The following is a 15,717-nucleotide window of genomic DNA, read 5'->3' on the forward strand; positions in this document are numbered from 1 at the left end:
ATATGCTTAGCTCTCAACTCTTTAACTATCCCCTGGAATGTTCTCGATGTAAAGTTACTACCCTGGACAGATTGGATTCCTTTAGGTAGATCTACCAGTGTAGAAAATTTTATAAGTGCTTTTATCACGGTCTGTCTTGGCTTTAATGTTCCAGAGGGGCACCATTCCATGGAACCTAGACACAGCACACATGATGGTTAACAGATACTCGTAGCCAGCTGCAGTCTTTGGCAATGGGCCCACACAATCCAGTATGACCCTGGAAGATGGTTCACCAAGAACAGGTATCGGCCTAAATGTTACTGCTAGGATCAACTGATTAGGTTTTCCTGCACCCTGACAGGTATGACAAGTCCTGCGCAAGTTCACAACATCCTTCTTTAATTAGGCCAGTAGAATTCCTTCTCACTTCCATTTACTGTCTTTTCCACTTCAAAGTATCCACCTAAGGACATATTATAAGCCATGTTTAAAATTTCAGCCCTGTAAACTTTCAGGACCAACCTCATCTGCAACCTCAGTAGGTGGTCTCCTCCTCCTCATCAATATCTCATTTTTCAGGTAATATCCTGCTGACCCTCTCCAGACCTCCTCTTTTGTGAGAGCTATCTCCTTTAACGCAGTAATTTCAGCTTCTCTACTTTGCTCCGCTGGTAAATTCATCCTTTGACAAAGACAAGCCCTTCTTCTCCTCCTTACACTCCAAATCCTGCTGTAACATGAAAGGTAGAAAAGTCTCTGACAAACTTCATAAATTAAACTCCTGTCTCTGTTAACTGCGCCAGTATCTGTGTGTGGGTTGCCAGCCGCAAGCTTGCTCGTTAGCTGTTCCGCTGACTTAATTTCACCCTGGATAGGTGCCAGTTTAAAGTTTACCAAACTTAGCACTATCATTAAGCTTAGAAAGACCATATTTACATTCTGAAAGTTCCCAAACAATCCATCAATTCCGCTTCTCCGACCTTTACTTCAATTCGTCCCCATAGTAACCCCGACATGTGGGCTCCTCAAAACCAAAACAATCCTCTTTCTCTACATTGTCATCTTGAACAACAGTTCTCCGACCTTGGAGTGGTTTACTTTCAACTTCTAAAACAGAGTTTAACAAGCTGACACATTCTTCAACAGACCATTGTTCTGCAAGCAGGGTCAAAGGTCGTGAAACCAGTCCAAGCTTCTCCAGTTCTTCATTTAAAAATCCAGATTCAGCTCCTTTCTCACATCTATTGTCCATTAAATTCACTTCGCCAGCTTTCATCTCATCACTAACCTTTAGAACACCGTCTAACACAAGTGACTGAGAATCCTCACTTTCCACTGGTGCCAGAGTTAACCCCTTACTCACAGAACCAAGTCCACCTGACCCAAAAGGATTGCATTCCTTTTTAACCAAATCAGGACACCCTCAGACCTTAACTGAGTTTCACCACAAGGTTCAGTACCCTGTGCATTCACAGGTACCTCAACAACCTGAACACAGGCAAATGGGACATCTGCCTCTTCTAGGCTTTCAATACCAGTCCCAATTTCAAAATTCATGTTCCCCTGATCCTCCCAGTTACTCTCTGGGAAACTCCTATCCGAAGTAAACTCAACCTTGCGGGTTAAAACAACCTCGTCTGCTAACCCAGCAGACTCCCTCAAGGTAGCGGCGTCCTTTTCATCATCGGGAACACACTTCTTAAATTCATCAATTACAGCTAACTCTTTCAAGCTATATACATCATCAATGTCAAACACTGGAGCTCCCAGCTGCAATATTCTTATCTTTTCTAGCTCAAACTGCCTTTTTTCTCTTTCCTTCTCTGCCTCCAGCTTCCTTATTTGGAGCTCATGCTCCCTTTTCCTTTCCTCCCACTCTCTTTCCTTTTCCTCTTTCTGTCTCTCTGCTTCTTCCCTCCGTCTTCCTATTTCCAACTGTTTTATTCGGAACTCATGTTCGTACTTCATTATATCTGCCTGAAGCCGAACCTCAGCCTCAGAAAGTGTTTCACCCTCAACAAACAACTCCAATGCCTCCTCCTCGAATTTCCCCTCGGCTACGTAATGATGTGCTATTAACAACTGTACCTGAGTCTTCCTCATGCAAGTGGTCACCTTAATCTTTAAATTCTGAGCAATTCCCAGCAGTACATCCCTTTTAGCCCCTTCCAGTCCCTTAGGGGTTGGATCCGCCACAAACTTATTAACCTCAAACTCCATTTTTGCTGTCCCGCCTCTTTGTTTCCTACACAACCAAAGCAGATAAGGGAATGTACACCAATCAACTCACCGCCCCCCCAATTTGGTAATCAATTCCTGAGACAAGGCCCCAATTTGTTACATTCCCCGTTACTGGGTTAACAAACCAGCAGAGATGGAATACACATTGGAGTCTGTAATTACCAGTAACTAATAAAGTTTATTAGCAAGACTAAGTAATACAGTACAAAATAAAATGTATATATATACAGAAGTGTGGTAAAAGGCATCAAACATCAAGCTCTTCCGAAGTCTGTGAGTAAATGTATAGTCTTAGGAAATTATAACAGTTCAGGTCAGTTCAGTTTAGCTTAGGTCAAAGTAGTTGCTGTTGTGACATTGTAGAGAGAGAGGGGAGAGAGAGAGAGGGGAGAGAGAGAGAGGGGGGGAGATAGAGAGGGGAGAGAGAGAGAGAGAGAGGGGGGAGAGAGAGGGGAGAGAGAGAGAGAGGGAGAGAGAGATGGAGAGAGAGAGAGGGAGAGAGAGAGAGAGGGGGGGAGAGAGAGAGGGGAGAGAGAGAGAGGGGGAGAGAGAGAGGGGGGGAGAGAGAGAGGGAGAGAGAGAGAGAGGGGGAGAGAGAGAGAGGGGGAAGAGAGGGAGAGAGAGAGAGAGGGGGAGAGAGAGAGAGGGGGAGAGAGAGAGAGAGAGGGAGAGAGAGGGAGAGAGAGAGAGAGAGAGAGAGAGAGGGGGGGAGAGAGAGGGGAGAGAGAGAGAGGGGAGAGAGAGAGGGGGGAGAGAGAGGGAGAGAGAGAGAGAGGGGGAGAGAGAGAGAGGGGGAGAGAGAGAGAGAGAGGGAGAGAGAGGGAGAGAGAGAGAGAGAGAGAGAGAGAGGTGAGAGAGAGAGAGAGGGGGAGAGAGAGAGGTGAGAGAGAGAGAGCGAGGGTGAGCAGCTGCAACAGGCAAACCTTCCATGGTCTTCTTGTTCCGTTGTACTGATGTGGTCATTCGGATATGACCCCTCTGTTCTCGGCTAGACCGTTCTTCCATGGTGGACTCGGCCCATCTGGCATGAGTGGACACACACACACGCCCCCCACCGGTCCTGCCATCACACTGTGAGCTTTGTGACCGATCTCCCGATTCAGTCCTCCAAGCCCCCACCTTCCTGTGGGTGCACAACACTCTCACAGTATCTCGTGTGTGTCTGCCGGTGTCTCAGCAGACCCGTCTTTAACTGCCCTGACGGGGTATCAGCCATCCATTAACTGATCATGTCCATGTCCATCAAACTGGCCACTCCCTCCTGTTTCAGCAGGCACCTGGCATCACTGCTGTGTCAGCAGGGATCCACACAAACAGGCCAAATGTCCTTGGCGTTAAGTCAACAATTAGCGAAGAAGCCATCACACTAAATCATCCATTTAATCCTTGACTCTCTCTCTCTCCCATCTGCAACAGGATGCATCCCCCCTCTTCATCTCTCTCTCTCGTTAGCAGCATAGTTCACAGGGCGGTCAACTCTGGACCCCATCTCCATTGGTTTCAAGGAATCTGTATTGGGGGAAGGATTTTCATCAGCAAGAGCATTCAGTAATAGTGCACTATATATTGAAGTTTATAGATGTCACTAAGTGATGCAGTGAGCAGAGCAGATAGGGATTAAAATCTATAAAGTATCATGATAGTTAATGCAGGTGAGAGAACTGCAGAATCTGGAGTTCAGGGTGGGGAAATGTGGACAAGTTCGGAATTGTGTAGAGGAGCAGTGAAACAGAAGGAAATCAGTAAAGCTGGTGACCGATAATCAAAGTGAATGCCAGGAAGTGAGTCTTTAATTGTAACGAGAGCTGGAATCAATACTGGAGCTTTGTACATCCTTGGCTACAGTACCTGATCAGCAACCTCAGTAATGATCTGTGCCAGAGGGCATGGACAAGGATACTTTTGACTGCGGATTGTCAGCATTAAATTCTGGTGCCTCATTATGCAACCAGACTGATATTTGCTTGAATGCAGGACATTTGGAAAGACATTCCCAAGTTTAAGATGCTAAATAACATGGGAAATGTAGAACAACAGGCCACAATCTTAAATTTATGTCTCAACCAATCAAGGACGATGTCAGCCAACAGAATTGCATTGAGGGTGTGGGGAAACTTCACAATTAGAGTCTTGCCCGGCAATCTCATGACCTCAATTTCTCTCCACCAACTTCTGATCTGCCAGTAACATGATCCATCTGTTGTGTGCACCCCCTAAATGGAGAAAATCCTCTTAGTCCTCATCCAATCCCTCCTCCAATCAATTGCCCAGTATCCCTTCCTGTCCATGGACTGACCCACATATCATTTCCCAACTTAATATTCCTTCCCAACCCCGCCCCCAACCTCCTTGCCTGACTTCCTTCACCAAACCCACTCTTCCCTCCCAAGACTTATTCCTTGTTCCATTGCTTCCAATACATAATGTTTTTCTTTGCGTATGTTGTATATTTTTGTGTATGCTTTTGCTTTGATGTTGACCCTGTCTTCTCCTCTGGTGTATGTTTTTCAGATTCACTTAAAATTCGCAGTCTCTGTTTTTAAATGTTTGGCAATTCACCCACCAACCTCTTGTATGTTAAGATAATTCCTAAAAACAGTCTATGTTGATTTTGATGATATTTTAAGTTTTTTTTTTCATTTTCCAAACCCTGGTGATCTTGGTTTCTGTTTTGCCACTGTTGTATTTGGTCTCATAGGCTATTTTTGTTTGACGTAATTCCCATAGTTACCATAATTTCCCATGATTCCTTTTTCATTTGATGTTATGCTTTGCCTCTTTAGTAATCAACAAATGGATGTTTCATCCTTGCTGATGGAAATCAGTTCTGCATGTTTTTTTTTCAAATTTCCCCAAAACACCAATAGTAAACATTCAATCTATTCAGTTTATTATGTCAGCAGCCTGAACCACTGCATAAACAGTCAGCTTTCTATAAATCTAGCACTTTCACAACAGTTTCGGTTTCACCTTCCAAACACCCAGGTTGCATTCAATCGTAGTCCCAGAAGTTTGTAGATGATATCACCAGAGTGTGTTGTATCTCAAATAGCAATAATTACATTAGTCATGATAACAAACTTTCATTCAATGTCAAAAACATAAAAGATCTGGTTATTGACTTCAGGATGGTTGGCAGTTCACATCCTCCTGTCTATATCATTGATACTGAGGTCGAGAGAGTTGAGACTTCAAATTCCTAGTAGTGAACATCACCAATGGTTCGTCCTGGTCCAATAAAGAGACGCAGTGCCAAAGAAATCTCACCAGTGACTCTACTTTTGAGAATTGTAGACATAGCTCAGCACCTGACTGAAATCCAGCCTTCTATCCAGTGACTCAGTCAACACTTCTCAGTAAAGAGATTAGCATAATCAAAGACCCCACATGCACCGCAGACATTTTTTCTTCCCCCCCCCCACCTTTTGGGCAGAAGATGCAAAAGCACAAAACATGTGCTACCAGGCTCAAGGAGAAGTTCTAAGGTTTAGTTATTGAGATACAGCATGCAGTAAGCAATTCAGGGCTTGCGAGCCATGCCACCCAGCAAACAATCCCATAATTTAACCTGAACCCACTCATGGGAACATTTTACAATGAGCGATGAACCTACTAACTGGTACAACCTTGGACAGTGGGAGGAAACTGGAGAACCCGGAGAAAACCCATATGGTCTTAGGGAGACTGTACCAACTTCTTACAGACAGTGGCAGGAATTGAAACCAGGTCACCTGTAGCAGACGCAAGCACGAGGAAATCCACAGATGCTGGAAATTCAAGCAACACACACTAAATGCTGGTGGAATGCAGCAGGCCAGGCAGCATCTATAGGAAGAAGTACAGTCGACATTTCAGGCCGAGACCCTTAGTCCTGAGGTAGGGTCTCGGCCCGAAATGTCGACTTTACTTCTTCCTATAGATGCTGCCTGGCCTTCTGAGTTCTACCAGCATTTTGTGTGTGTCACCTGTAGGAGAAGCTTTTTCCTAACCACAACGAGACTGTACAGCTATAAGATGATTAAATGGTTTCCTAGTGTGATAATATGGACTCTTGATCTCACAGTCTTACATCCTTGCACTTTATTGTTTTCCAGCACTGCACGTGTCCCACCAGAAACTTTACTTCTAGCAGTGAACATCAGCAGTTCCCTGTCTTGGTCTCACCACAGACGCAAATAGAGACTGGCAAACAACTGAATCCATCGAAAGATTCAGTTCATTGAGCTCCTCACAGCTGAGCACTGTGGTCATCGGGAAGACCTTGCAAGGTAGCCTCACTTGCTTGGTGTCCGGTCCTTCCCCTCCCCCTCTTCTTTCTTCTCAATAAACCTGTTGGAGTTCCTTGAGGTGATTACAAGTTGGATAGATAAAGGGGATGCAGTGGATGTTGTTTATTTGGATTTTCAGAAGGCCTTTGACAAGGTGCCAGGCATGAGGCTGCTTACCGAGTTAAGAGCTCATGGTATTACAGGGAAGTTACTGGCATGGTTAGAGCATTGGCTGATTGGTAGGAGACAGTGAGTGGGTATAAAAGGATCCTTGTCTGGTTGGCTGCCAGTGACTAGTTCTTCTGCAGGGGTCTGCGTTGGGACTGCTTCTTTATATGCTATTTATTAATGATTTAGATCTGGGAATAGCTGGCTTTGTTGCCAAATTTACAAATGATACAAAGATTGGTGGATGAGCAGGTAGTTTTGAGGAACCAGGTAGGCTCCAGAAGGATTTAGACAGATTAGGAGAGTGAGCAAAAAGTGGCTGTTGGAATACAATGCTGGAAAATGCACTTTGGAAGAAGAAGCAAATCTGCAGACTATTTTTGTAATGGGGAGAATATCCAAAAATCTGAGATGCAAGGGGACTTGTGAGTCTTTGTGCAGAACACCTTAAAGGTTAACTTGTAGATAGAGTTGGTGGTGACTAAGGCAAATGCAATGTTAACATTCATTTCCAGAGGTCTAGAATACAAGAGCAGGGAAGTGATGCTGAGGCTTTATAAGGCACTGCTCAGGCCTCACCTTGAGTATTGTGAGCAATTCAGTGCTCCTCATCTAAGAAAAGATGTGTTGGCATTGGAGAGCGATCAGAGGAGGTCCTCGAGGATGATTTCAGGAAAGAAAGGGTTATCATATGAGGAATGTTTGATGGTTCTCTGTCTGTACTTGCTGGAATTGAGAAGGATGAGGGCAGATCTCATTGAAACCATCCAAATGTTGAAAGACTTAGACAGAGTAGATGTGGGAAGGATTTTCCCCATGGGGGGGGGGAGGCGATGTTTAGAATAAGAAGGCACAGCCTCAGGATAGAGGGACGTCCATTTAAAACAGATATGCAGAGACATTTCTTCAGCCAGAAGGTGGTGAAATTGTGGAATTTATTGCCACAGGCAGCTGTGGGGGCCAGGTTGTTGGGTGTATTTAAAGTGGAGCTTGTTCAATGGACACGACATCAAAGGTTTTGAGGAGAAGGCTGGGGGGTGGGGCTGAGGAGGGGAAATAAATGTCAGCCATGATTGAATGCTGGACCAGATTCCATGGGCCAAATGGTTTAATTCTACTCCTATGTCTTATAGTTTTATGGTCTAAAATCTTTAATAACTGCCTTGGAAAGGCCATTATCCAAGTTTCCACTCTCTGGGAAGTTGCTGCTGTGCCTGAGTGGGTAGTGGAAAGCTTCACTGGCAAATCTGTGAGTTAAAAACATGGCCGATAATATGTGAGAAAAGCCCTGAGGAAACTAATCCTCTGAAGTCTCAAGTGAGCTTTTCTGGCCACCTTGCAGACTCGCAGTCCCCATCTTATGAAATGATCAAATCACATCCAATTAAGTGGCATGGGAATATGTCTAATGTAAGATATAGGCCTCTTTCAACATGATTCCATACATTAAAAAATAAAATATAGCTTTTTCCACAGGATTTCCCAATGCTGCAATTCTTTAACTAAATTGGGGATTTCCTTCAGCTACTTCTTTTACGATATCTGAAAGTTAAGAAGTGCAGCACAATGTTGGCGCACAAGTTTTGTCCCACGGTATCATTCAACAGTTTATTGGTTGTTGTTCCCAGCTCTCTCAGAAATACTAGATCCATCACTCATCATATTCACTCCCTGGGCTCTCTCTTCCACTGGGAATCAGGTCATAGTTCACAGGCCCATTGGAATCCAGAATTTCCCCTGCAGTTTCCATTCTTTCTTTCTGATTCCCCATTAATTTCCCTTACACCTCATTCTCCTCTCTTCCTGCAGCAAAACTCCATCACAGACGTTTCACAACCTCCTTTTCCTCATTCATTCATTCCTTTCTCCTCAGTCAGCCCAGTCCTGATTTCACAGATGTCTCATGGGAAAGATTCCATTCTGATTTCAGAGGTGAGCTCAGTGTCGGAGGCTCTCTGTTCCTGAATCTCCACATGTTCTTCAGCAGACTCCCTGTGTCACCTGCCTGCTACCTCAATGCCCATGATGTCTATAAGTCACATCCCCACTGAGCAGAACTAATGAAAGCTATAACATAGGGAGGAGATCGTTACAGAGTGAGAGCAATGATGGATAACAGTGGGTTAAAGTCTGAACTCTTCTGGATTGCTTGGGGGAGATATTAAATAATTCCTGTAAACCATCAAAGATTGTTGGAATATTATTGAAAAGTCTAACTAGTTGTCAGGATTAGCATGTAAAGGGTTTAATCTGGGTGATGTTGGTGTTAAGATTTCCTGCTTTAAAGATAGTAGATTATTGTGACCAATTCAATTCTCAATGAAGGAGCAGATTTGCCAGTTTCAGTTTCCAGTTTCACTTTCCTTTCCACAGTCAATAAATCATAAACTCGGACCAGCCCCCGTCACACAACTGGGACCAGCCCCCAGATTATAAAAGTTACCAGAAACCCACAAATTGAACAGCCACATAGCTTTTCAACTCGTCTGAAGTGTATCTGCAATCCCAATCTGCATGATGAGGTGAGTAAACCCTTCCCTTACCACGATGTTATTAGAAGTCTCAGAAAATGCCATTAGTGTCAGCACTTTACTTGATCCTGGGAACTCGGACTACTGGGAGTTAGTGGGGGAGGTGAAGAACATGAGAGTACTCATGTTCATGAGTACTTATTTTTTTCTTCCCAGGAAATGATGATTTGAGGCAAGGTTTGTAGTCCAGTCCCTGAAATGGACAGAATTCATGAGGAGAGTGAATAAGTAAACATGTTCTCCATTTCAAGGAATCTGTATTGGGGAAATGACTTTTCATCAGCAAGAGCATTCAGTAATAGTACACTATATATTGAAGTTTATAGATGTCACTAAGTGATGCAGTGAGCAGAGCAGATAGGGATTAAGAACTACAAAGTATCAATGATGGTTAATGCAGGTGAAGCAACTGCAGAATCTGGAGTTCAGGATAGGGAAATGTGGACAAGTTTGGAATTGTAGAGGAGCAGTGAAACAGAAGGAAATTATTAAACCCAGTGAATGAAAATCGAAGTTAATGGGGGTAAGTGAGTCTTTAATTAGAAGAAGAGCTGGAGATCTAAACTGGAGCTTTGGTTAAATTATCTTTGGGGTTAGTTTTGATCGCCATATCTCAGTAATGATGTGTGCCAGTAGGCACAGTGACACATCCTATAGTATACGGGATTGGCAGCATTAAAATAGGCTGTCAGGTTTTGCAGCTGGACTGATATTTGCTTGACCGAAGGACATTTAGAAAGACCATACCGTTTAGCAGGCTAAATAATTTGATGAGTTTGACAAGGGAAGGACATTGCAATAGGTCATAATCTTAATTTTAGCGTTCATCCATTCAAGGACAATGTCAGTTAACAGAATTGCATCGAGGGGAGAGGGGAAACTTCACAATCAGAGTTTTGCCCAGCAATCTCCTGACCTCAGTTTTTGACCACCAACTACTGATCTGCCAGTAACATGATCCATCTGTTGTGTGCAGCCCTAAAAGGACCTCATAGTCTTCATCCTATCCCTCCTCCAATCGATTGCCCAGTATCCCTTCTTGTCCATGGACTGACCAATTATCATTTCCCAAACTAATATTCTTTCACAACCCTGGCCACCAATCAGTTTATAATGTGGCAGCACCTCAATGCATAAAAGTTTGCAGAAATGGTCAAAAGTTTTAGGTATTGTTCAGATCAAACTTCAGAATGGGGAAGGGATATGATCTAAGTGACTTTGACTGTGCAATGATTGTTGGTGCCAGATGGAATGGTTTATGATTCCCAGAAACTGCTCATCTCCTGGGATTTGCAAGTAAAACAGTCTCCAGTGTTTACAGACAATGGTGCAAGCAATGAGAAACATAGAATGAGCAGAGGTTCTGTGGGTGAAAGCACCATGTTATTGAGAGAGGTCTGCTGAGGAGAAAGGCAATAGGTGTTCAAACTGACAGGAAAATGACCATTACATGTAACAAGAATAGTGTGCAGAAGATCATCTCTGAATGCATAACATCTCAAAACTTGAAGTGCTTTGACAACAGAGGCAGAGGACCTCAAACATACACTCAGTAGCCATTTATTATGTACAGGAGGTATCGAATAAAGTTGCCACTGAGTGTATATGCTCAGCTGAAATGAAAAAGTTACTTGCAGCATGACAAACAAACACATAGCATCATATAAGAAGCATTCACACGAGAAACATAAATCTAAATTACAATTCTCACAAGAAGAACAAAAACAAACTAAGCACTCAGTGTTGTTAAACAAGAGTGATGAAAGTTATGTTGATTGATTCAAGAACTGAATGGTTGAAGGGAAGTAGCTGTTCTTGAACATGATGGTGCAGGATTCCAGACTTCTGTACCTTCTGTCTGATGGTAGTTGAGACCATGGCGTGTCCCAGATGATGGATGTTGTCTTCTTCATTTAAACTGCATACTGATCATATTTTCATAGCATCAGCAGTAGCTTTAGGCTCTTCCTTGAGACTTTTGGTCACAGTTTCACTATTGGCGTTTTTGTCTGATGATGGGTTTCATCTGTTGGAGACATTGGCTGATCAGCCTTGCTACCAATTGCTTCTGAAATTTACCAGCCATGTACTCAGATAGAGAGACAAATGACTGAGATGGTGTCACAAAGATGCTCTTTACTTTCATTTTCCCAGCTACTGAGTTAATAATCTGCTGGACTGGCCCAAATTAGAATGTAAATATATTCTGCTCTATTGCATGATTTAAAACACATTCCTTCAACATCATCTGAACATAACAATTATTTTTATCTGGCTGTCTTGGCTTATTGGTTGGTATTTCCAGAAGCCAGAGGATTTCCACTGGCCTAATCAGCATCTGGTAGAATCTGGTCTGACCAGGTAGAGATTGAACTGTTCTGCACACATCGGTCTCTGACTATGCCCCAGCTCAGGAACTCAGAATTTGCTAATTTTGTCAAACTAAGTATATAGCAGTTAGGATGGAGAATTGATTTCACATCAATAATTTTCAATTACTTTGTGCTTTCATATAGCAACACTCTGAAGGAATCCCTGTTTGAGAAACTCTGCCAGCTTCAGTGTCACTTCACATGGGTTCCACAGAAGGACAACATTGACTTCAGAGATTTGAAGCTTAGATTACAAGATTCTATAAAACTTGATGTAAAATATCAAGCCTCATCCTACAACCATCTTGCTTTTGTGAACTGTCAGCAAGGTGACTATGAAGAAGCAATTCAAAATTTAAAGGAAGCTGAAAAGATTTGGAGAGAGAACCACGAAGATGAATTTGAAAGAAGAAGCATCATCACCTATGGAAACTTTGCCTGGGTGCATTACCACATGGGACAACTGACTGAGGCCCAATCCTACCTCGACAAGCTGGAGATGATCTGTAAACCGCTCAGTGACGGCCCTCACTATACAGCAATGATACCCCAGGTGTACGGGGAGAAGGGATGGTCACTGTTAACTTTTGGTAATATTGTTTACTATGAGGAGGCAAAGGAATGTTTTGAGAAGGCTTTGGAGGAGGATTCCAATAATGTGGAGTGGAATATGGGCTTTGTGACTGCTGTTTATCGTCTGGAAACAATTTCAGGTGTTTCAGAGAATCAGGAGCAGAATCAATGTGTGAAGTATCTGCAACGGGTGCTGGAGCTTGACCCAGATGACACGGTGGCCATGGTTATGTTGGCCCTAAAACTGCAAGAGTTCAATGAAGCAGAGAAAGCAAATGAATTAGTTGAAGAAGCATTGAGGAAGTCCCCAGATTTGCCATATGTGCTTCGCTATACAGCAAAATTTTATAGAATAGCACGAGCTTTCGATATCGCAATAGGCCTGTTGAAGAGAGCTTTAGAGCTTACTCCATGCTCTGCCTTCTTACACCACCAAGTTGGTATGTGTTACAGAGGAAAACTGTTCACTCTGAAAAAGAAAGCAGACTACAACTATCCTGGCAGAGCTGTATTTCAACAGAAAGCTGAGTTGATCAGGATGTGCAAATATCATTTAGAAAAGGCATTTCAACTGAAATCATCATTTATTTTTGCAAAACTGGATTTTGCAGGAATCTGCTTAGAAAATGGAGAACTAGACCGAGCAGAGGAGATCTACAACAGTCTGCTGAGCTTGAAGGATCTTGCTCCAGATAATAAGCAAGCACTAGTTTTACAAGTTGGATTATTTGAACTGTACCACAAAAGATCTGAATCAAACGCCATCACCTATTTACTGGACGGACTTAAAATCCATCCTGGAAGTAAAAATTGGAAGTTCTGTGACAGTAACTTGAGAAAGATTTTAAGAAGCCAAATTAAGAGAAATCCAAGAAACAGCAAAGCCTTTGGTGTTCTTGGATTAGTGCACCAGCTGGCTGGGGAGAAGGCTGAGGCTATTAAATGCTTTGAAATGGCCTTAGAATTTGATCCCGGCACTGAAGAACATCTCACAGCTCTTAGTGAATTATGTCTTTCTACATAGTCTCTAGATATCCAACTGGATCCAGGGGCACTGTGATCGTTGAAAGGTCTCTCCTCAATGCATTTGTTTCTCCCTTCTATTCTCCAATTTCCACCTGAATTGTAGTGAGATTATTTCAGATGCATCTGATGTTCTGGCTATATCAGTAACACTAGCATGTAAATCGCTTTAATTTCCCTGGTTATTACTGAATGGGTCCAGTTTCTGCTGGAGTTGATTGCTAGCCCAGCAAATTCTGGGTAAAACTGATTTTTGCGTGACGGCACCAAATAAGAAGTGCCATCTCATTCAGTTTCTATGTTAATAAAGCTTGGTCTGAAAGAAAATGAAATGATTTATAAAATACCCCGATAACAAAGGAGAATACTGTACTTCGTTTTTCCCAAATAAGCCATAACCAATTATGACCCAGTTATGCAGCATGTTCTATATTCCAGTTTACAGTTGAGATCGATTACAATAAACTTTTCATACTCTCTTACACTATTTGCTTTTAATAATTCTATTCTAAGCAATTTTAATTTGCTTGTCAAAATATTCCAGATGAAATCTTTGAAACTTGTAGTAGAGTCTATGAACAGTGTTGGATTACTTGCCGCATCAATGAGTTAAATCTTTATGCAATTTACGGTGAAAAAGCACTAAAGTTGACTCAAGATGTTAAAAATATTAAAATATTATGCTATAAACGCAGAAATTTCTGGTAACTTTTAGCAGATCGTTAAGTATCCATGGAAGAGAAAACAGATTATTTTTCAGATTGAAGAAAGAGATGCCGCCTGACCTGCTGTACATTTTTTCAGAATTTTTAGTTAAGGATTCTGATTTACAATGTTTGTAGTTTTTAAATTAAATTTTAATTAAAAAGCTTATTGCTATTAATGTATATGTCTTTCAATATTGTTAAGTATGCTGCAATATCAGAAACCGTGTATTAAAGTAACCCATAAAGTGTTATGATTTAACTCTGCACACCAGTAGTGAAGTGTGAGTGATTTTCTTGCTGCACACTATGGCGAACAGTATCAGTTCAAGGAACATTTAAGGAATTTTCACTCCAGCCTTTAATGCCAATAATAAAGTTAACAATTCCAATTCAGTTAGCAGAGCTGATTGTTCCTGATGTGGTCTTCCCTCATTAAGAAATCTTTTCCAGATGTGATGCCCGTCTTGCAGTGCACCTCACTCAGTTCAGCTCATTCAGTCTTGCACTTGTTGTTGCCGACCACTTGAATACTTCATCCCACTCTAACCTGTTCACTGTTCTAGCAAAGTTCAATATAAGCTTGAGGAACAACACCTCACCATCTCGATGGCCACATTACAACCTTCAAGAGTCAGGAGGAAAGTTAGATATTATAGATCAAGCTATTCAAACTTGCATCTGATATTACCACCATACAGCTTTTACCCCCTCTTCTCTGGTAGTGCAGATTGCATTTGTGTTTTCCTATTGCACCTCCTACAGACTCAACAACAAATTTATCACTGCAGTTTACTAAGTTTCCATGTGATCCCTTCTCGTTCTTATGAGTGCTGGACGATGCAATCTCTGGGGTGAACTTAGTTAATGCTTGTTTCACTCCCTTTATGGCAGGGGCTCCCAATCTGCGGTCCACAGACCCCTTGCTTACTGGCAGGACTCCATGACACAAAAAAGGTTAGGAACCCCTGCATTATTGCAAGTGCATCCAGTCTTTGGTCTGGAGACCAAAACAATACTTCAGACAAAGTCTCACCAACACTATCAGTCTGTAATCATTGGCAGAGATTCCAATGGCAGAACAGACCTTGTGTGTAGAGCTGTGGCTATGCATTGATCAGTTGTGTCAATAGGCGAACTTTAAGGGTCCAGTTTGGGTGGGAGTATGCTGCAGATGTAGTCTTTGACCAGTCTCTCAAAGCATTTGCTTAATATTGAGGTGAGCTTTGCAAGCCACGATATCCAGCGTCGAGACCTTTACTTGTGAAAATCTAAAGCATCCACATGTAAAACATGTCAAATTATCGATATTCCCGAGTCGCCAACAAGCATAAATGAATTCACATGGATATTGTAAATTAATGCTCACCTTTCCTCACCCAGCCCAGTAGCTCTGGGGGAACTTGATCCCAAAGCCCCACCAGCGCCTGCAGCAGGAAGCAAAATGATCTTCCTGCTATCTCGCGCTATCCCGGTGTAATGATGTCACCATCACCACTTAAAGGCACAGACAACTATTCTAGCATTACCCGGATGAATGCCTGAGTACACTTTTTAACAATAATGAATAGCATTCAATGGTCGCCCGGTTACATTCTCCCCTGCATTCAAGTAATCATCCTCGATTACTCTCAAACTACAAGGGTACTTTTATTCTCCTTGACTGCTTCTCTAAAGAGAACTGAACTAAGACTAGCCGGTATCTCAGACACTGCTGCCGGACTTATAGAGGCCTCAGCAAGGACTGACCTTGGTTCGTGATGAGGGTGAGGGTGCTGTCCAGCATTTACTCATTTACTCCTGTGGGGTGCTGCCCCAGGAGGGCTACCGACCTCTGCCCCTGCGTTAGTCGTCA

General features: G+C 42.6%; 1 protein-coding gene across 1 annotated transcript; it reads left to right on the forward strand.

Moving 5' to 3' along the window:
• The first annotated feature begins 9,042 nt into the window (after positions 1-9,042).
• LOC132379754 (interferon-induced protein with tetratricopeptide repeats 5-like) lies at positions 9,043-14,037 on the forward strand. The gene is made up of 2 exons (XM_059948038.1): positions 9,043-9,181; positions 11,707-14,037. The coding sequence occupies exons 1-2, from the start codon at positions 9,174-9,176 to the stop codon at positions 13,157-13,159; spliced, it is 1,461 nt and encodes a 486-aa protein (XP_059804021.1). The 5' UTR covers positions 9,043-9,173; the 3' UTR covers positions 13,160-14,037.
• Positions 14,038-15,717: the final 1,680 nt, after the last annotated feature.

Source organism: Hypanus sabinus, chromosome 22 (genome assembly GCF_030144855.1).
Source record: "Hypanus sabinus isolate sHypSab1 chromosome 22, sHypSab1.hap1, whole genome shotgun sequence".
NCBI classification, from domain to species: Eukaryota; Metazoa; Chordata; class Chondrichthyes; order Myliobatiformes; family Dasyatidae; genus Hypanus; species Hypanus sabinus.